Here is a 21,653-nt window from a genome sequence, read left to right on the forward strand (position 1 = left end):
TATAATGTAAAAATGTAATTTATTCCTGTGATGGCAAAGCGGCACGGACATCGACATGGATACCGGCATGGAAACCAGCACCGGCACGGACACTCCGGCACGGACAAGGACACTGGCACGGACACTCCGGCACGGACAAGGACACTGGCACGGACACACTGCCACGACGCGCCAAAAAACGTAAATTTGACTTGGTTGCATGAGACTCTCAAGAACACCGGCACGGATACCGGCATGGACTCCGGCACGGACACTAGCACGGACCATCACAGACACCGGCACGGACACACTGACACGAATACGGACACCTGTACAGACACCGGCACGTACACAAACACAACGGCACGGACACACCGGCACAGACACCGGCACGGACACCGGTACCGGCTTGGACACACCGGCACGGACACCAGCACGGACACGGACACCCGACACGGACACTGGCACAGACACCGGCATGGACAGCGGCATGGATACCGGCACGGCCACCAGCACGAATACCGGCATGGACACACCGGCACGGCCACCAGCACGAATACCGGCATGGACAACGTCATGGAGACGGACACCAGCACTGGCACGGACACACCGGCATGGACACCGGCACGGATGCCGGCACTGACACCGGCACGGACACTGGCACGGACAAGGACACCGGCATGGACACACCGACACGACACAGCAAAAATTTTTTATTTGACTTGGTAACATGAGACTCTCACAAACACCAGCATGGACACCGGCACAGACCGTCACGGACACACTGACACTGGCACGGACACACGGATACGGACACGGACACCAGCACCTGTACGGACACCTGCACGAACACAACGGCACGGACACCGGTACCGACATGGACACACCGACACTGGCACGGACACACCGGCACGGACACTGTGAATGTACGTCGCATTGTACAGTATGTTAGGATGGAGGTGCCAGAACTGCAACTGATAGAATACACTGTATAGCACGATACTACGATATTTCTTCAAAAGCAGATCGCGGAGACATTTTAATCATCCACGGTCAAAAGTCGTGATATCACACACCCCTACTTACAAGTACAAACAACTAAGTTCCCTCCAGTACCTATAGATGATCTTTAGGAATATAAAAACTGAAGACCAGTATTTTGTAAACAACCATTTGAACAATCATGGCAAATGTTTCGTGAGGACAATATGCCATCCTTGTTCTACCTCCCAGAAGTTTGGAGGCCGTCTCGAGTGTCCCGTTGTAGCCCCGACTTGTCTTCGTTTGTATTAAAGCTATCAACACTGTCTAATTTCAGCATTTAAGAGAAGACCAAGAGTGAAAATCCTACCCCTTCCCTCTTGTTTACCTAAGTGCAACAGCTGAGCGATGTGAGACAACAGCTGCAAGTCGCATGTGTCATTTCTCTCATTGTGCCACCACTAATGCAGTGTGCTGAGGATATGGTACAGGTGCTGAGCTCTGCGACACATGGCAGATGAGATGAAACAAGTAGCAGCGGCCTTAAGCTTCCATGAAAGAGAGACTGCGGCGAGAGTGATTCGTGCCACTTCGTCAAAGCAATTACACCACTTCAAAACTATTTACACCACTTTTTGGTCTGAGGTCCAAGACCACCAGCTATTTAAGTCATTTAACTGCCTGAAACCAAATGAGAGGCACAGTTGTGTGGGAGGAAAAAAGAAAAAGATTTTTTGTTGAACATGTTGCACTTTTTCCAATTCTAATATAATTGTAATAAAATATAAAAAATAAAATAAAAGACCAATTAACATTCAACAATTAACTACCCCACATGCTCTGACAACACTTTTCTTACCATGTATGAATAAAATTCACATTATTTTTATATTTTAATAAGATTACATATTAAAATAAAACATTCAATTCCTTTTCCAATTTCCAAAATCTGTAACGAAACCACCAGTGAACCATCTTTTGTCAATGTAATTTTATTGTTTTATACATTTAATACATATGCATTCAAAAAATATGTGCCTTGTGCCTTCTTCAAAACATGAACTTTAACACAATTAAAAAACAAGATAAAATAAAATTGCCAGTCAATTATACAGTGTACTGAATCCTGAAAAACCAAACAAATTCTTTTTTATATAAATTCAAAATTTAAAACAAATAAAAACAAATGATCATAAATAAAAAGCCTGTCCTTGCAATAAAACATAACATTGTAAATAATCAATATAAACTACACTAATATAAACTAGTGTTTCCAGAGAAATTTCTCATTTTTTTTCCAAAGTTGCGAGCTTTCGGTTTTCTCATTACTCCTGGACTTTGCAGAGACACTAACGCTGTTACAGATCTTCTCCACCTCAGTCAGATCTGTGAGTTTGTTAATGCTCTCCACATTCCCCTCATTCAAAATGTCCCAGAAATCCTTTCCTCTACTTTTAGCTCTTCCTGTGCATGTGGATGTTTTTACATCCCTCGGTTGGTCTACGGTTTTCTTCTTCGACTTGAACAAGTCATTCAGGATGGATGTGTCACCTATAAGGTCTGTGATTTTGGAGGAGCTGCTGGTCTGGGTTGAGCTTGATGCAGCACAATCATCTGTGGAGATTAAAGGTGACCGTGAAGTGTATTTCTTGCTCTTGAAAGGTTGTGAGGAACTAATAATGTTGGTTTTAGTCTCTTCTACTGGTTCACTGCACCTTTGAGAAAGATGTCCAGAACTTGATGATGGGTATTTGTCTGTGGAGGACAACTTCATTTTGTTGTTTGTGAGGTCTGTACTGCAGTGAACGTGAACCTTAGAGGTTTCTGGTTTACCCATTCTCTTTTTCTTTGATGGTTCTCTTTGATCCTCAACTTCAAGGGTTGGTGCCTCAACTTGAGGTTTAAGAGGGGAGTTTCGGAGGGCTCTTTTTGAGGTAGTTCTTTGTCTGGCTGTAGAAGGTGGCGGTGAGGTGGGTGGCTTTGGCTCGACGTGGGGTTTAGGAAAGGTCTTTTCGGTGAAGTTCTTGAGTTCAGGTCTCTCCTGGCTGTAGAAGCTTCGCAATCGGCTAAGTCTCTGCTCTGAATCGTTCTTCAGAATGTCTTCTGCAAAGTCTCGCACAGTGTCGAATCCAAAGAACTGAGCCATTTCTTCCAACTGCTGTCTGCGAGACAAAATATTATCTTAATGACACAAATCAACTTAACTTAGATCCTGTTTACATCTGGCATTAAGATGGGATTTGATCGGATCACAAGTAGACAAGAGAGACATACCCGTTTACAACTGGTGTTTTAATCCATCTCTATTTTCCACTTTCAACCACTTCTGTCCTGATTTTTTTTTAGAGCGGAGGGTCTATGGGCAGGTAAATCTATGGGCAAATCTTTCGATCTACTGGCTGAAATAAGCTCACGCAATTTACATATGAACATGACCAGAGATGATGGAAAAAGTACGGAGAGCAGCAGCTTTTGTTTGTGATCTGATAACCAGAAGAAATCAGGAATAGTGAGAGAACATTGTGCTTGGTACGTTTTTTGTCCTGGCTCTCCAGCCGCCAAAAGTTTAAATCCCGTCTGGCTAGCTCACTTCCCGTAATATGCATGAATTAGGCCGTAGGTATAGGTTACCGATGTGTAGAAAGGCCAGGTATAGTAAGAGTTGTGTTCCTGTATCTATACAAGCTCTAAATACATAGGAAATCGGCCATTGATACGTCACTTATGCTCTCTTTGTTGTTGTTTTGTGATCTCAGCGATTATTTTTGATTGTATTATGATATGGCGATAATTTAACATGTTATGTGTGTTTGTATTATGTACGCATCTACAGTGGAAATAAATTTCCTCTCGAGGACAAATAAAAATCAATCTATCTATCTAGGTCAGTAGGCGGAGAGCAGGTGGTCTTTTGTGGCTGTTCGAATGCATTCGACCACATGAGTGTTTACACTACAAAAGCAAATGTCAAATGTGTTTTCTAATACCTTTGGAAGTGGTCGAAAGTGGACAAGCTCAAAATGTTTTAGACCCCGTTTAAACCTGTATTTAGCGTCGTCCACTTGTGATCCGATAGACCAAAACACTTCTTAATACCAGGAGTAAACAGAGCCTTAGTGACACAACTATACAAAATGATTTTCAAAGCTTTAAGTGTGTTTTCTTTTATTTTAAGTGTTTTATTTGGCCAAATCATCTGTAGTAAATCATTAGAATCACAGGTCAATGATAAATAAGAAAAGAAAAAAATCTAGTTTAAAACACATGTGCCAAGTTCTTAAAGATGTACTTTTTGATGATTTGCACCATGTGATATTTTATAACCGTATTATAAAAAGGTCAAATTATCTTTTATATTTTAAGAGACACACAGTCATGAGGGTCTGCAGGGTCTTCAATGGGGTCCACATATATAATTTCCTGTTTTGTTTTGGGATTATTATTTTTTTAGACCACACAACGTAGGACTTGAAATATTAATAAGCAGTTTACTTAAAAAATTGAGTGTATTATAACATTCTAAGAGATTGTTTTACACTCCATGCATTGCAAAATACAGGCAGGGAGCAAGTTTATGACAGCCTGTATATTATATCATAAGACCACAGCCCATAAGTTACAGCATAATAAGAACCAGAAGATTTGCTTAATGCTAAAACACGTGACATGAAACACACTCTTAAAGGGATAGTTCAGCCAAAAATGAAAATTCTGTCTCCATTTACTCGCCCTCCTGTTGTTGCAAACCTGTATGACTTTAGTTCATCTGTGTAACATAAAAGATATTTTGAGATTTTGGGGGGGAAATGGAACATTCTTCCAAATATCTTCATTTGTGTTCTGCAGAAGAATGTCATAAAGATTTGCAAGGACAAGCAGAGGAGTACATAAATTATGACACTATTTCTATTATTTTTGGGTGAACTATGCCTTTAAGATGAATTAAACAACGAACCCCATTTTAAAACATAAAACGACCCAGAAAATTCAGTGTAAGGGTCTTTAAGGAAAACCACTTAGTAATTTGAAACTGAAAGAGCTCACAAGCTGCTTGTGGCGTAACTTCTAATGGTTGCCACCCTTTGTGGTTTCAAAGCAAAAACTATCTATGAAGCAAGACCCTTAAGTATGTGTCTGTAAGGGGTTGAATCCCATTAAAGCAATTCATCAAGAAAAAGAGAATTTATATACTAGTGTGTGTGTGTTTTCACCATTACATGAGCAAACAGTACATTTGTGAGATTGTACTGAGGAGAAAAGCAGAATAAAGAGGGGGTTTTGCTTATGACTTTGGCCAGACTTGGGAAATGGGTGGGTGAGAGGGCTCCGGGGTGGTCTTCCCTCGCTCCTGCGGCCCCAGGGGCCAGGCGGGGGCAGCACACCATAGCTGTGGGGAGAACTGGCACATGGCCCTGCGCTACCAGGAATTTCTTCTCACTGACTTGCTGTTCTAGTCTTTGAGTTTTTAGCCCAATTGACACAATAATTTGCTTTGTGTGGAGATGACGGCCAGTCAGATCTTGTACGGGGAGAAAAGCGAGGGATTTGAAGCAGAAAATAGTGTTACCTGCACATGCTACTGGGTGTTTCGCCCACTATGACAGTGACATTGTTCTGGCGGTAAGAGGTTTTGATGGTGTGGGTGACCGGATGCTCCATGTGGGGTCTGCCATTTGCTAGCGGTGTCTCGCCGTGATCTGCGAGTACGGGATCAGATGACTGGGTGGAAGTCTATTACACAATAAATACAAAGTATGTTAGAATTGGACTTATTTAACAAATCTTTACCCAAAAATCTTGAGCCTTTCCCAAATTATTCTTGGTTGATCACTCAAAAATCCTATCTGGAATTTCAGACTACTTTATAAAAATAAAAATAAATTAAAAGCACGTGCAGAACAAAACATAACCGATACGGATGATCATTATGCTGTGTGCAACAGTGAAAAAATGGTACGTAGTAGATCTGTATCTGCAGTTGATTTATACCACACAATGTATCATTTTAAACACCTGAGGACAAACTAGCTGAACTGGCTTTATTTCACATCATCTTAAAGAAAATAACCAACCAATGCTGTGTCTCATGCAGTGGTTCCTGAACTGCAGAGCTGAATCTCCTGTGCCACAGCTAAAGAAATTATATTTCACATAAATTGTGATTTTCCACACTGAATTTAATGTAATGAAATAAAAAGCACCATGAAATAATGCGAAAACAATACATCTTATTCTTTCTGTTAAACTGTTTTGATTCCACTCAAAAAAAGAGCCTGTTATTTTAATAACTCACAGACACAGTTACTAGTCTCAATCAGTCTGACAAATCTTTCACCAAATGAACGCATCGAATTGGAGCAGTTACTGAATCAACATTTGATTCACTCACTAAACAGAAGTTTTTATATTCAGTCATTTCTGACAGCAAAAGGTTTGTGTAATTAATAGACTGTGAAATAGATTAGTTGTGTTACTGACCGGTTGTTCAAATGTAGTAAAACATTTTTTATTAATAAATCATATTTAAATTTGAATACAAAAATTATTACTAATTTCTACAAAAATAAATCTCTCAAACATTAAAATGTGACCAAAATACTATTTTTAGTTGCATTGAAATTCTGCATGCAAAAGAAAACTGTTAGTGAATTCCCCCCACAGTGTGCAAAAATATAAGTTCCTATTTTAATTAAGAACATTTATATTAAATTATATAAAAAATATCAATATAATTTATATCTAAAACATTAAAATGTTACCAAGATAGATACTTTTGTTAGTTAGTTGCACTGAAATACCACACACAAAAAAGCGTGGTAACTCCTAGTGAGATCGGTGTGAGGTGCATAAATATAAAACTTGTAGAAACCTCTGATGAATCCAGAATCTGGTTTGCAGGAAGCTGCGAGTGCTTGTTGAGTTCAAACACATCTCGTACGGCAGCACGGCTCAGGCGGTCTTCTGCTCTGCTGGAGCCCACTACCTTCTGATTCGAGTGGGTGTAGCTCACCTGCTGAAGTCCACCTGTCAGAGAAGTCAAAACACTCAAGTAGACTGGAACAAAGAGAATTGGAACAAACTCAAGATGACTTCAATCTTCTCAAAATGTTCAAACTTTGTATTGACTCAGTTCTCTCTATTAATTTCATATAGAGTCAATAAAAAGTTGACATTTTGAGAAGATTGATATCTGAAACACCCAATGGAGAAACCAATCTTCTCAAAATGTCTAAACTTCTTTATATGAAATGACTGGACTGAATGTGTAAAACAAACGACAGTCTAACTGCACTATAATGTTATTAACTGTTATTCAGTTATTGTAAATTAATGTTACGTGCACTTTTTATTTATCTTTATTATTTTTATTTGTGTGTGTGTGTGTCCTGGTAAACCCTACGTTTATGGGGACAAAATGTCCACACAAAGATGGCAATGTTCAAAATCCTTGTCTTTTGGGGACATTTTTTTGTCTACATGAGGAAAACAGCTTATGATTAAGGGCTAGAATATACAGTTTGTATAGTATAATAATCATTGTGTCTATGGAAAGAAGTCTGTTGCTTTTCTTAAATGTTTTTTTTTTTTTTTTTTTGGTTAAATCTATTTTTCGATTATTTAATTATATATTCTGTTTGTGATAATTGGCCAAAAGTCAATAAGGTTACACTCTATTTTAAGGTGACAGTTGCATTGTACTTACTCAAAAAAGTACATGTACTTACTATAGAGTTACGGTTAGGGTTTGGTTTAGTTACTTGTAATAATGCATAATTTACGGTTATTACTATAGTAAGTACATGTAGTAATGTGTAACTACTTCACCTTAAAATAAAGTGTTACCATCAATAAAGATACTGAATATAAAAGATTATTTCAAATCCAGGTAAATAGTCCAAGTTATACCTAACAATGAGTCCAGAGTTCTGGTGTTTCCTTCTTCTCTGGATTGGGTTTTGTTAGAGCCTAATGTGTTTCGGCTCTTTATGCCCAAAGACATTTGTGTAGTGTTGTCCTTCCCTGAAGACGATCTGTGAGTTGAATTATTCTCCTGAGGAGAAGGACCCTTCATACATCTCACGCCTATCTGAGGCACTTCATCTTCTGATGAAGAAAAACTTTCAATATCAACTTCAGATCTTTTATCTGCAAACTTCACCCTTTTGTGAACATGATTCTTGCCACCAGTTGTGCTGTCATTGTTGTGTTTGTGTGATCTTGGTGGCAGGAGCTCAAGGTCTGCTGACACTTCTGATACTCTCTGTGGTTTACCATCAGTGACTCCCTCAATCCCTTCATCGGATTCAATGGACAGATCCAGTTTCTTAAATGCTTGTCCCTTAATCGTGATGGGTTTTGCATAGTTATCCTCGTCCTGACTCTGACTACTCAAGTCCTCTTCACTGTCCGTCTCCTGCAATCCTCTCTGAGTCATTTGTCTCTGGAGAACACTATACAGGCCTATATTGCCAATACAGGAAGTACCAGCTCCCGTCTGCTCTCCTGTGTGTGTTTCTGAGCGCCTGGAGCAACAGGGATCTTCATCTTCACTTGCACTGCTGAAGTCCAACACCCCAGCGGTTTTAAGCCCAGAGCCTGCTGATCCACCTGTCTGCTCAGTAGCAGCATCCGCTGACCGGGGATCCTGAGGTAAATCAAGATGGTTCATTAGTTTTATGCAGAAGATGTTTTGTTTTGTTTATTAACTATCAACATTGCTTTGATTATTTGCATAAAAATATGACAATTAAGGACACAAATGATTTAGTGAGTTCTTCAAACAGGTGTTATAGTTGTATTTTTGTACAACTACAAAAGTACTTTTGTTTTGAAGGTTTTGATTATTTTTATCTGGAAATTTTGTTCTATTTTATGTTGTGTGTGTTTTTTTTTTGTTTTTTTTGTTCACCGTAGGGTAAATAAAAATGTAGGGTAAATAATGGCAATTTTTGGCAACTTGCGGGCACCAGTTTCTCTTTTGTATTATTATATCTCAAATTATTTGTATCAAAATTCTGCAACATATATAAATAAAACATATATATATATATATATATATATATATATATATATATATATATTTCCCTCTCTCTCTCTCTAATATTCACAATATGCCAATATAAAACAATTGCTTTCTGCTATTGCTATTAAACAATAGAAATGCTGAATCTCCAAACAATGATAAATTCAATCTGTAAAAAAAGTTGCTGCCTTAAATTTTGAAGTACAATCAACTTGGATGTTTAAGTCATTTCAGCTTAAATTACATTAAACTGACTTTAAAAAATGTGTTGCATCTTGTATCACATAAAAAAGTTGAAAATTGCTCAACTTATTTTGATGAGTTAGGCAATGTAAAAGCATATGTTGTCATAGCTCATTGATCAAATATTTTTTTTACAGTGTAATGATCTAAACTGAATGTGATCAAATAATGACAAAATAATGGCTGTCAAATAATGACAAGAAAATAAGCAAACAAAACAACTTTCTACTGTTTTGTCTTTACTAATACAACTGCAATGCTTAAAAAAAACAGAACTCTGCTCTCAACCAAGGAAGCGTCATCCTTTACAATTACATAAATGTATATTTCACACCAATCTATATTGAAATGTCTATAACAGTTTCTTAATGGACAACATTTAAAACACATAACATACAACTTTACCACACTTTAATGATAGCGACATCCAGTTTTTAGCAAAACATTGATTTTAACAAGCCGAGGCGTTGCAGTCAGTGCCCATCCTCTTCAGAAAATCAATGTGTGAGGTTCTTTCCAGAAGAACAATTAGATAAGGCCTCTGCTGAGTAAATAAATGTGGTATAGATAGTATGTTTCTGTGTGGTCTTCACCACTGGGCTTCAGAAGGGGTTGATTACGACCATGTGTTCGCCCGTCATGCCGTGGGAACAGATAAATGATGGGAAAGAAGAGGGGAGGGATGGGTGGGAAAGAGAAACGTTCGAGTCACGGGTCTGTGACAGGGTGGGTACTCACTGGCTCCTCCATCCTCTCGTCCAGAGCTTGAGTTCTGGCCGTCATGATTCCCACCTCCACTTGGCCCTCCCTCTGTAACCCAAACACGCGATTCCCATCATGTCAATGAGAAGGAATTCATTTCATATAAACAGTTCATTAAAGGCATGTCATTAGGGATATGTATGATCAGCTGGGCCCTTACAGACAGTAAAACTCTGTAGATAGTTTCCACATGCTCGTCAGAACCTCTGCATTACAAGATCATGATGTGCCCTAAAAATCTAAATTAATTTCACAAGACTAGGGCTGGAAAACTGAACAATATAACATATATAAAATATATCTATATATACAGTATATATACAGAACTGGGTTTGACGCTGGGTTTGGATGCGGATTTTGGACGTTTTTTACCTCCAGGATGCGATGGGTAAGACAGGTGCCATCAGTCTGCAGGCGGAAAAGGTTTCGGATACCAAACAGTTCCCCTGCCTTGCTGTCAGTACCCTGAACCGCCTCAAAGTAGCGTCTAGCATTCTCCTGGCCAATCACTGACAACTGAAGTTGCTGTCAAGCAAAAAAGGAGAGGAAAACAAACAGGTCTCAATAAATTGTACATAATTTTAGTGTATTCATATGTATTAGGTGTAATGATGAGGGAGCTAAAACAAAAAATGCTCACAACAGCAAATTACTGTTAAACTGTATAGGAATGATATCTTCATACACCTTTGCTGAAATGTAAATTTTTTATCAACATACCTGTTTGTAAATTTGGCGCAAGTATATGATCTCCTCTACCGTTCCTAAAGAGATGAGTCTAAAAACCGTCACATCCCTGCACTGGCCAATACGATACGCCCTGTAAATTGAAACAGGATTCAAGTCAAAAAGTCTTATTGGGACCTTGATAAATTCCATACAACCTGCAAAATGTAAACTACTGTTCAAAAGTTTGGGGTCAGTAAGATTTTTTTTTAATGTTTTTGAAAAGAGTCTCTTATACTCATTATACAATCAAAAAATACAGTAAAACAGTAATATTGTGAATTATTATTACAATTAAAAAAATATATATTTTAATGCATTTTATTTCTATTTAATCTTGTGATGATTCAACTGAATATTCAGCAGCCATTACTCCAGTCTTCAGTGTCACATGATTTTTAAATGTTTGTCAATATTTAATACTCAAATGCAAATACCTAATTATATGAATATTTCCTTTTTATTTGCTCACCTGTCAATAGCCTGGAGATCATTGGCAGGATTCCATGTTGGATCAAACAAAACGACAACATTCGCTCCGATGAAGTTTAGGCCAAGCCCACCCGCCCTACAGAAGAAGCATGAAGATCATACATTTTGGGAGATCTTGTAAATAACAGGCATAACGAAACATAATAGCTTTTGGGGCCACACTCACAAAGTAGACACCAGACACAGGTTGACATCTTGAGAGCTGTTGAACTCTCTCACTATCTTAACTCGGTCCTTAGACTTGGTGTTTCCATCCAGTCTGTGGTACTCCAGACCCTCGGCCACACAATAGCTTTCCAGAACATCTAACAGCTGTGAAAGAAAGTATAAAGAAAAGTTTGTATAACCTGATTTATATTTAATACAATTAGGACTGCCAATCAATTAAAATTGATTGCAATTGTATATTTAAAAAAAGATTCACAATTATATAAATTATATACACTGATGAGCCAAAACATTATGACCAGTCAGAGGTGAAGCGAATATCTTTGATCACCCCCTAACAAGGCCACATATTAAGGTCTGGGTAGATTAGATGGTAAGCAAACAATCAGTTCTTGTAATAAGGAATTTAGATCTAAGCAACTTTGACAAGGGACAAATTGCAATGGCAAGGTGATAGGGTCAGAGTTTCGCTGAAATGGCACAACTGTTGCCCCCGGTCAGCAGTGGTGAGAAATTACCAACAGTGTAGTCCAAGAGGGACAGACTGGCAACAGGGTGTTGGGCGCCCAAGGCTCATCGATGCACGAGGGCAACAAAGGCTATACCATCTGGTCCAAGCCAACAGAAGGTCTACTGTGGCACAAGTCACAAAATTTTAACTATGGGATTATGGTTATGGGAGGAATGTGTTACAACACAAAGTGCATCTCACTCTAAATGGCTGCAGACCAGCCAGAGTGCTTATGATGACCCCTGCCCACCGTCGAAAGCACCTATAATGGGTGTTCGAGAGTCGGAACTGGACCTTGGAGCAGTGGAAGAAGGTCGCCTAGTCTGTTGAGTCCCATTTTCTTTTACATCATGTGGGACGGCCTTGTACCTGTGCCGTTTACCTGGGGAAGTGATGGCACCGGGATGCAATGTGGGATGACGACAAGCCGGTGGAGGGAGTGTGATGCTCTGAGCAATGTTCTGCTGGGAAACCCTGTGTCCGGCCATTCATGTGGACATAAATTTGACACGTGCTACCTACTGTACCTAAACATTATTGCAGACCAATTGCACCTCTTCATAACAATGGTGTTCCCTGATGGAAGTGGCCTCTTTCAGGTCAATGGTTTGAGGACCATGATGAAGAGTTCAAAGGTGTTGCTCTGGTTTCCTCGCAACCTACAGGACTTGAAGGATCTGCTACTAACGTCTTGGTGCCAGATACACAGGACACTTTCAGGGGTCTTGCAGATTATAAATACTGTATATGATTTTGCCAAGTAAGACATGTTCCTGAATCAAAATAATTTGTTGATCCTGGAACAACATTCCTGTCTGAAAATGTAGTCCTAACCCAATCCCTACCCCTAAACCTAACTCTACCCCATAAGTTATCCCTAAAATCAGAGGGAAATGATATGTGAATAACACTGATGTAGAAGCACCTAACCCTGGTTGTAAGCCTAATCTTGGTATAAACTGTAAACTTCACTCTCAAATATGATCTGTTGATTGAAATGTTCCAGAATCAACAAAGATATTGATCCAGGAACATGTTGCACTTGGTGAAATCACGTTCACCATATAGTTTATATACATTTTTAAATAGCATAGCAAACTTTTTATAACCACCTCACCTTGGTGGAAAGAGAGAAGAGTAGAACTTTGTCTTTCTTCGCGATAAAGTGATTTATTAGCTTTTGCAGAACCTGAAACAGGAAGAAAAACAGGACACGCTTTTCAAAATGATGATGGGAGCAAAGACAATCTTGCTTATCATAACACGTGAAAACACACAACGTTTTTCATTTAAATTGTAATGAGAAATAACACGTCAGTCAGTGGCCACTGGGTAGAGATTAACAGAGCAGGCTGTGTCTTTTCTTTCTATTGCTGATGTTTCAGAAACCGGCGGCCATTCTTGTGAGGATGCCAGTAACTCAGCATCTGCCAATAACAGCACCCTCAAGATGCTCCGGCTAACGGGAGGGGGAAACCTTTGAAAGGAAGGCCTGAAGAAATGTTAAATACTGTCCTTGTTATTTCTCAAGGAAGTGTATCCACAGCCTCAGATGGAAGACAGCTCAGGGCCAGTGCTAGCCACAAGAGGGTTTATTAATCTCCATATTGCCAGTGAAAAATCCGGAACGGACTGGAAATGAAGATATCTTGGCGAAGCAAATTTTTGATGCTGTCCGTTTGATAATGTGGGCACCCCTGATTCTAATAACTGTAATATGCAACTAAACATACTTTTACACTCAGGGCTCAACAATGAGGATGGGACTTATTTATCTTGTACATAATTTTTTATGTCTAGCAAAATTAAAACAATGTATTCAATATTGTTGTTGAAAATTCTGCTGATGTGTCACCAAGATAATGTGTTGAAATTATAGTTACATTATAATTATGTAATTTTCAGAATTTTTTAAAGAAAAAAATATTTATAATAAACAGAAAGAAAAATTTGCATTGAATGAAAACTGAATATATTCAAGCAAAAATAAAATCGCTTTGTTAAAAATAAAAATGTATCATTCCCTTTGTGGTGGAGCCAATGAAAATGCTGGATGAGTAAAAATTTGAAATGACAAAAAGCCCTAACAGTACTACAATCTAATATACAATTATTGTGTGAAATAACTCCAAATCTGGTTCTTGATCATTAGGAAAAATGCCTCACCTTCATTTTTCCACTGTACATGGGGTCAGACATTGCTTCAAATGCTGCTTGTTTGCACCTCTCTGTGAAATCTGGAAATTTTTTAAAAACTTTCTCGCAAATGGCTGTCACATATTTTTCCTGTGGTTGGAAAAATTGCAAAAATATTTACAGAAAGATAAAGGATGATGATAAACACAATCTGTTCTTGATGGACCGAGTCCATTTGAGCCATTCTAAAATACATTCAATCAAACCTCAAATATGTTTGAACAGGCCAGTTGTACTGATATAAACTGATAATAATAATAAATGTTTCATGAGCAGCAAATCAGCATATTAAAATGATTTCTGAAGGATCACGTGACACTGAAGACTGAAGTAATGGCTGCTGAAAATTCAGCATTGCCATCACAGGAATTAATTACATTTTAAAATATATTCAAATAGAAAACAGTTGTTTTGAATTGTGATAATATTTCACATTATAATTATTTGACTGTTTTTCAAAAACACAAATCTTATAGACCCCAAACTTTTGAACGATAGTGTATCTGACAACAATCCTTCACTATTCCCACTACACCCAATTACTAACCTGTTTTTTGCTGGTTCCTTCTTTAGACTGCAGTAGTGCAACATGATTTGCTACTTTTCTCAGTATAGCCAGATAACTGAAGTACAGGTTTCTGACCGGCACACCGTCTGCGTTCAGTTTGTAGCAGCACTTCTTCCGTGGACGGCCACTGCCACAGTGACACTTTCCTGAGCTCTGCAACAGCAGGTTCACATCGTCTGTGTCCAGCACTGCTCGGTACACCGTCCGCTGGAAGTCTGTGAGTGAGCAATAGACAACCTGGAGAGGGACAAGACCAGAAGCGGTGCAGATCAGAGCATGTACTATGAGATTTCATATTAAATCAGTGGGTTCTTTGACTTGAACTAACTCACTCGATCATCTTTCTTAGGTAGCTGGTCACTGATAAGGGCTTTTGTTCTCCTGAGGAACCAGTGTGAGAGTTTTTTGGCAAGTTCCTGAACTGCTTTACGTCCTTCTGCTAGAGCTCTTTTTGTCACAGTGTGCTTCTGCCCCTGCTCAATGGGGTCCGAAAACCTGTTTTTGAAACCTGCCAGAGAACCCAGGCATCCAGGAATGGCCCTATGAAAGTGTTTTAAACAAATGAATGGAGAAATTATCATTATCATGAGGTAGTATAATGGCACAAAAATATACAACTTATGTTCCAAACCCCAGTAAACGGTCTATAAAAGCATCCAAGTCAAAATGGAGCTCAAGTACCTCAATCAGGGTTAAAATCAGTGGTGCTTTCTGAGTGTCTCACCAGTCCATAACACACCACAGCTCCTCAAGGTTGTTCTGAAGAACTGTTCCTGTCAGTCCAACCCTCACTTTACATCTCATCTCCTTCATGGCCTGAGTGATCTGGGACCTGTGGTTCTTTATTTTGTGAGCTTCATCAACGATAACGGCAGCCCAATCAATACTGTACAAAATCAAACATTACATTGTGTAGTGTGAAAAAGATGAGTCATCATCATTAATTGAATTTAATCACAAAGAAAAGCAGAAAAAGAAATATGTTGAAAACTACACTGACCACTTAACTTTGTACAATAAATGTTTAAATATGATAGGAAATAAAACATTATTTAACTGTCAATATAAACTCAATATAACTGAATACCATGCAAAAGTTTTGGGACAGTAAGATTCTTTTTTTTTTTTCTTTTTTTTTTTATTAATCTTTTATTTGGCAAGGACGTATTAAAGTGATCCAAAGTGACTGTAAAATTTTAATAATGTTAAAAAAATATTTCTTCAGAACTTCTTTAGAACTTTCTATTCATCAAAGAATCCTGAAAAAATGTAGGGAAAAAAGTTTCCACAAAAATATTAAGCGGCGCAAGTTTCTTCAACGTTGATACACTGATAATAACTGAAATGTTTTTTGAGCACCAAATCAGCATAGAATGATTTCCGGAGGATCATGTGACACTGAAGACTGGAGTAATGATGCTGAAAATTCAGCTTTGCCATCCCAGGAATAAATTACATTTTAAAATATATTCAAATAGAAAACAATTATTTTAAATTGTAATAGTATTTTACAATATTACTGTTTTTACTGTACTTCTGCATAAATACACCCTTGATGAGCATAAGAAAACATTTTTTTTTTAAATCGGTAAGTTTATTTTATGTCAGTTACATATGTTGCATGTAGTTACTATAGTAATAACTAAATTATGCATAATTACATGCAACTAACCCTAAACCAAACTAAACCCAAATCCTAACCCTATAGTAAGTATGTAGTTACTTAATATTACTCAGTACTTAAATGTATAATTACAGTTTAACAAAGACATCTTAAAATAAAGTGTAACCAAAAGATCTTACTGACCCCAAACTTTTGAACAGTTAAGTATACATATAAAACAAAAAAATATAAAACAAACTGAACTCAGTATGAACAATATACCTGTTAAACTGGTCCAAACAGAGTCTGAGGGTCTCATAAGTAGTAAGAGCAATCTCACATCTTCCTCTCTGCACACGCGCCAGTTCTTCCTCCTTCCTCACACCGTGCACGACCACAACTCTAAAATAACCCCAAGTGTCTAACTCATCTTTCCAGTTGTAGAGGACAGAGAGCGGAGCCACAATGAGGAAAACCTGAACAGAGTCAAACAAACAAAAAATAGCCTACTACTAAAGGGCTTTTAATGCAGTATTACACAAGAACCTTCTGTCAGGGTTCTGTCACTTCTGTCTAGTCTATTTCATGGTTTTGTGACAGAGCCCTGACACTCCTGTGCTTTCACGTCATGTTTTGTCTTGTGCTGTGTAGCATGCAGTGTGTGTTTACACTAGCTGTGTGCTTTCATGTTGTCATGTTTTGTGTGAACAAGTGGCTTATGAGTGTTCTCATTGGCTGCGTGTTCATGTCTCGTTTTGTGTTATCACATGGCTTGTGATTTGTTTTGCTGGCCATGTGCTTGTGTTTTAATCATGTTTGGTGTGAGCACATGGCTTGTCATGCGTTTCCTTGTGCCATGTGCTCTCCTGTAATTTGTCTAACCCATGTTACCTGATTATTGATTCATTTGCCCTACCTGTCCTCCCTTGTTACCTGCTTTGTTTGCTCTCCCTATTTATTCTCCTTGTGTTTGCAGTCCTGTGCTGGTTCGTCATCTAAGGTACCCTCATGTTTCCTGTTCCTGCCAAGTCCAGATCTTGTAAAGTCTTGCTGCCTGTCTTGTTTCCCCCATGGGGTAGTTTTTGTTTTATTTTATGCTTAATAAAAGCCCATCACTCTGCATTTGAGTCCTCGCTCCTTTCATCAACCCAAACCCTGACACTTACCTTCTGAACTTGTTCTGATGGCTTCTGTGACAGCAAAAACTGTGGCCTGTTGTTCTCAACGTCTTTCCATGTACCAGTTTTCTGCAAAACTGCAGCTAGGAAGCCGATGACCTAAAAAAACAAAGGGAAGAGGAAAAATGAGCAGGCCTTACTGGGTTTATTCAATACATTGTAATATGTAGATTTGCGTAGATTTACCTGAACCGTTTTTCCAAGACCCATGTCATCACCCAAGATGCATCCTCTGGATTTGGCATAGTTATGATAGATGAATTGAATGCCCTCTCGCTGATAGTCTCGTAAATATCGATTGATGGTGTATGGAACTTTTATGTCACTTCCTGGCAGCAGAAATGGCTCAGAAGTACCTGGAGGCGTCTGGTTACTGTGGAAAAGAGGCCTCTCGTCCTCAAACTGAGGGCTAGATGTTCTGGCATTCCAGCCCTTTGTAGATGAGCCTTCCTCCTCCATCTCCATCAAGACAGCGTTCACATCAATACAGGTGCTAACTAAATAATGGCTTGTTTAGTAGTGACCGGCTTCTCCTTTGGAGTAGCACAAACGATGAAATCATTATGGTGATCAGAGTAGGAGTTGTACGTTTGACCTGCAAAACAGAGGCTGAATAAATAAATTCCATATAAGTCATTTTATTTGGATATTGAGAACTTTGCTGAAAGGTTAAAGCTAAAGCTAAAAGTGTAGATCAGCAAACAATTGTATTCCCCATACAATGAGAGTGAATGGGGACTGAGACTGTCATCCCAACACCTTCTTTTGTGAGGAAAGAGGGAAGAAAGCCATACAGTTTAGGAAGAACATGACATGAGATTCCCCAGAGGAATAATTGATCAGAATTGTTATGTCTTTAACTAAGCTCAGCTATCTCACTCATTCGAGAAGTCTGACGCGAATTTTAATTAAATATTCATTTGTTTTAATTTAAAAGTATATTTTGCGAGTTGCGATCACTTTAACTTTAAGTGCTATTGCTTGAGTTCATTCCTTACACAGTGGACGTCAGTTTAGTCTTACCATCATGAATTCATTTTAGTCTCGATGTAGTCTCTGAGGTGATCATGTATTTCTGGTGCCTGTTATGGCTTGACTGTGAGATAAACAGGTTGTTATTCCTCTGCATGTCCAATTCATTTTGATTTCGTTCTCATCAACTTAGCAACATGCTGCATCCAGCGTCACAGCGGAGAGATTCGCGTCTATTTACCTATCTGTGTGTTGAGAGCTGCACTTTCCGGACAAGCGCTTAGAGAGAACCTAAACGAAACGAAACGAAATGAAATGAATAATAAAAAAATAATAATAAAAAAAAAATATATATATATATATATAGGCATATATATAGGCATATATATATAGGCATATATATATATATATATATATATATATATATATATATATATATATATATATATATATATATATATATATATATATATATATATAAACAATTTTTTTTTTTTATTAAAAACAAAGATTAAATTAGTAAACTCAGATCAATTAGCTCTTAATATTTATACTGTTCATTTTTCTATCTTCACTTGAAGGGGCAGCTTACACCAATGCTAACATGTTGTTTTTGTTTAAATAAATTAAATGAATTTATCTATCTATCTATCTATCTATCTATCTATCTATCTATCTATCTATCTATCTATCTATCTATCTATTTATTTATTTATTTATCTATCTATCTATCTATCAGATATGCCTGAGCTATGCAAACTGAGGTTTTATTGTTCTACCTGGTGCAAAAAAAAAGAAAAAGAAAAATAGAAACATATTCTGCTTAAGCGCATAATCAATCATATGCTGACGACCAAATCTTCAAATCAAAATATTTTGAATTGCAGTTAAATACGGCAGGTTGTGTCTGGTAACCAGACCAGACCAGTGCAAATTAGCACACAGCCCTACATACTGGAAAAGTTCCACTCATTTGTTTGACATCCTCCTAATGTACGTATTTCTTCTCAGTAGATTATGAGCCTCTTTTCAGGGGAGCCACCAAATCTGCTAATTATGGTCAACGAACGCAGTTAATGGCTTTGCTCAAGGGTGGTCCATATCTCTTTAACACATTCATTCGGACTGACCTCACCATTACCACCCATCTTGGGTGGCTGTTTTTTTCATGGGGGCAAACAGACCCATGCGCTTCTGTAGAAGAAGAAGTAGAAGTGTTGTGTTCGACCCAATGCCTTCTGCTATGTAAACCATCTGTCATGACTGTTTGGGCTTCTTTATAAGAACATCTCCAGCAGCTGCCCAATAAATTCCCAGCATTGAGAGAGGACGAACAGAAAGTTCTGTTTTTGTCTTGCAGTGTACCATAGCCGAGCGGACAACACAGGCTTCCTCCTCATCTTTAGCTTGGATAACAATAGCGACAAGCTGTTTCCTTGGGTTTTCATTCAGATATAGGCCCTCTTGATTGTTTCTACCACAAATATCCTCAATCATCCAGGTAAAATGTTTCCTGAGGTATAATGTTCAGATGGAGACACATCAGGCTTTTCCTGAGCAATAAATGCCCTTAGATGACTTTCCTACAATAGGCCACAGTGTTGTAGTTTTGAGCTTCGTGCACTTATGTTGTCCCATGCGGTAGTGTAAATGGCATTTTTCATTAGCAGTGTGAGATGGCAGGCAGCAGAGACCACTGAAGTTCCCCCTCACTGCAGATGCTGAATGGGAGATTTGTCCTCTTCTCCCCGCGCTTAGGAAATTCTCCATCTGTGTTTCACAGACTTTCTCCCATGAGTCACTCAAACTTAGAAAGCCAAAACCAATTACTGCTAGGCCAAAAATGACAGTTTCAACTTCATAAAATTGATTATGGAAATTTAAAAAAAGGATTCTGTTGATGTTATTGTTTTTATTCCTGTATTTGCTTGAAGTTACTATATGTGCAGACCAGATGTTTTTGAACTTGCTGATGACACAGACCCATATATGATTATCCTATATTGTGAGGGACCCCCTTCCTAAAATAAACAGATATTTGATGTAGCTATACATCTCTTTTTTATTTAAAATATAAAAACTATGGCTGTCAGTAAAATACATTTTGGTGATGACTTCCTACCAGCATTTAATGCTTTGGTAATAATGTAAGATGTTAAAAGATGTTCTTTATTTATAAATTAATTAATTAATTAATTAATTAATAGGGTTACAGGGAAATGAATGAATGAATGAATGAATGAATAGGATTCTGGGGTAAATATATATATATTTTTTAAATAAATAGGGTTCTTGGGGAAATAAACAAACAAACAAATTAATTAAAATAAAATAAAATAAATAAAATAAAATAAAATAAAATAAAATAAAATAAAATAAAATAAAATAAAATAAAATAAAATAAAATAAAATAAAATAAAATAAAATAAAATAAAATAAAATAAAATAAAATAAAATAAAATAAAATAAAATAAAAGCGGGTTCTGGGGAAAATAAATAAACATGAATGAATGAATGAATGAATGAATAGGGTTCTGGGGTAAAAAAAAATTAATAAAAGAGGGCTCTTGGATTAATTAACAAACAAATAAATAAAAATTAATTAATTAATTAATTAATTAATTAATTAATTGATTAATTAATTAATTAATTGGGTTCTGGGGGTAAAAAATAAATAAAATAAATAAAAGAGGTTTTTTGGGTAAATAAATAAATACGTAAATAAATAAATAAAAGATGGCTCTGGGGGAAAATAAATAAGTAGGGTTCTTGGAGAAATTAAATAATTTCAGTAAATAAATAGCCTAACCCTCTTGAGCTCAAAAACCTCTTGTCTTTTCTAACCACCACCTCCAAAGATTAGACACCCCTGAACAATAATAAACATCTAACAGAACATAGTCTAGACAGCGGATAGATGCTCAATAGGTTGTAATGTCTTTAGTCACATCATGTCTAAGTTTCTAAACACATGTCCAGACTTTTTTGACACAGGGAATTTTTTTGGATAGACATATTTTTAGTGTTAACAACAGCACGACCTGTTAAACGGACTGTACGCTTAACCTCGCTTTCATTCACGAAAAATAAATGATGTGGTCTACCCTGGAGATCCATCAAAAATAACTGCTACTATTAGTTATTTTCTTTAACATTATATGAACATGAGTGATTATAAGACCATATGGGTTTGCATTACTATTCCCTTAGTCTTTTTCCAATATATTCCTCATTAATGCATATGTTCATAT

At 37.6% G+C, this 21,653-nt stretch overlaps 1 protein-coding gene across 1 annotated transcript; it reads right to left on the reverse strand.

The window, feature by feature from the left end:
• Positions 1 to 1,913: 1,913 nt before the first annotated feature.
• ercc6l2 (excision repair cross-complementation group 6-like 2) lies at positions 1,914 to 18,645 on the reverse strand. The gene is made up of 18 exons (XM_082187634.1): positions 18,454 to 18,645; positions 17,617 to 18,025; positions 17,419 to 17,529; positions 16,535 to 16,728; positions 15,374 to 15,535; positions 14,982 to 15,189; positions 14,629 to 14,886; positions 14,052 to 14,171; positions 13,003 to 13,074; positions 11,373 to 11,518; positions 11,187 to 11,282; positions 10,709 to 10,808; positions 10,361 to 10,513; positions 9,965 to 10,036; positions 7,867 to 8,605; positions 6,830 to 6,984; positions 5,528 to 5,691; positions 1,914 to 3,122 (listed from the first exon to the last, which is right to left on the reverse strand). Exons 2-18 carry the CDS (start codon positions 17,893 to 17,895, stop codon positions 2,225 to 2,227), a joined length of 3,927 nt encoding a protein of 1,308 aa, XP_082043760.1. The 5' UTR covers positions 17,896 to 18,025; positions 18,454 to 18,645; the 3' UTR covers positions 1,914 to 2,224.
• Positions 18,646 to 21,653: the final 3,008 nt, after the last annotated feature.

This window comes from Leuciscus leuciscus, assembly GCF_965113295.1.
Source record: "Leuciscus leuciscus genome assembly, chromosome: 13".
NCBI lineage: Eukaryota > Metazoa > Chordata > Actinopteri > Cypriniformes > Leuciscidae > Leuciscus > Leuciscus leuciscus.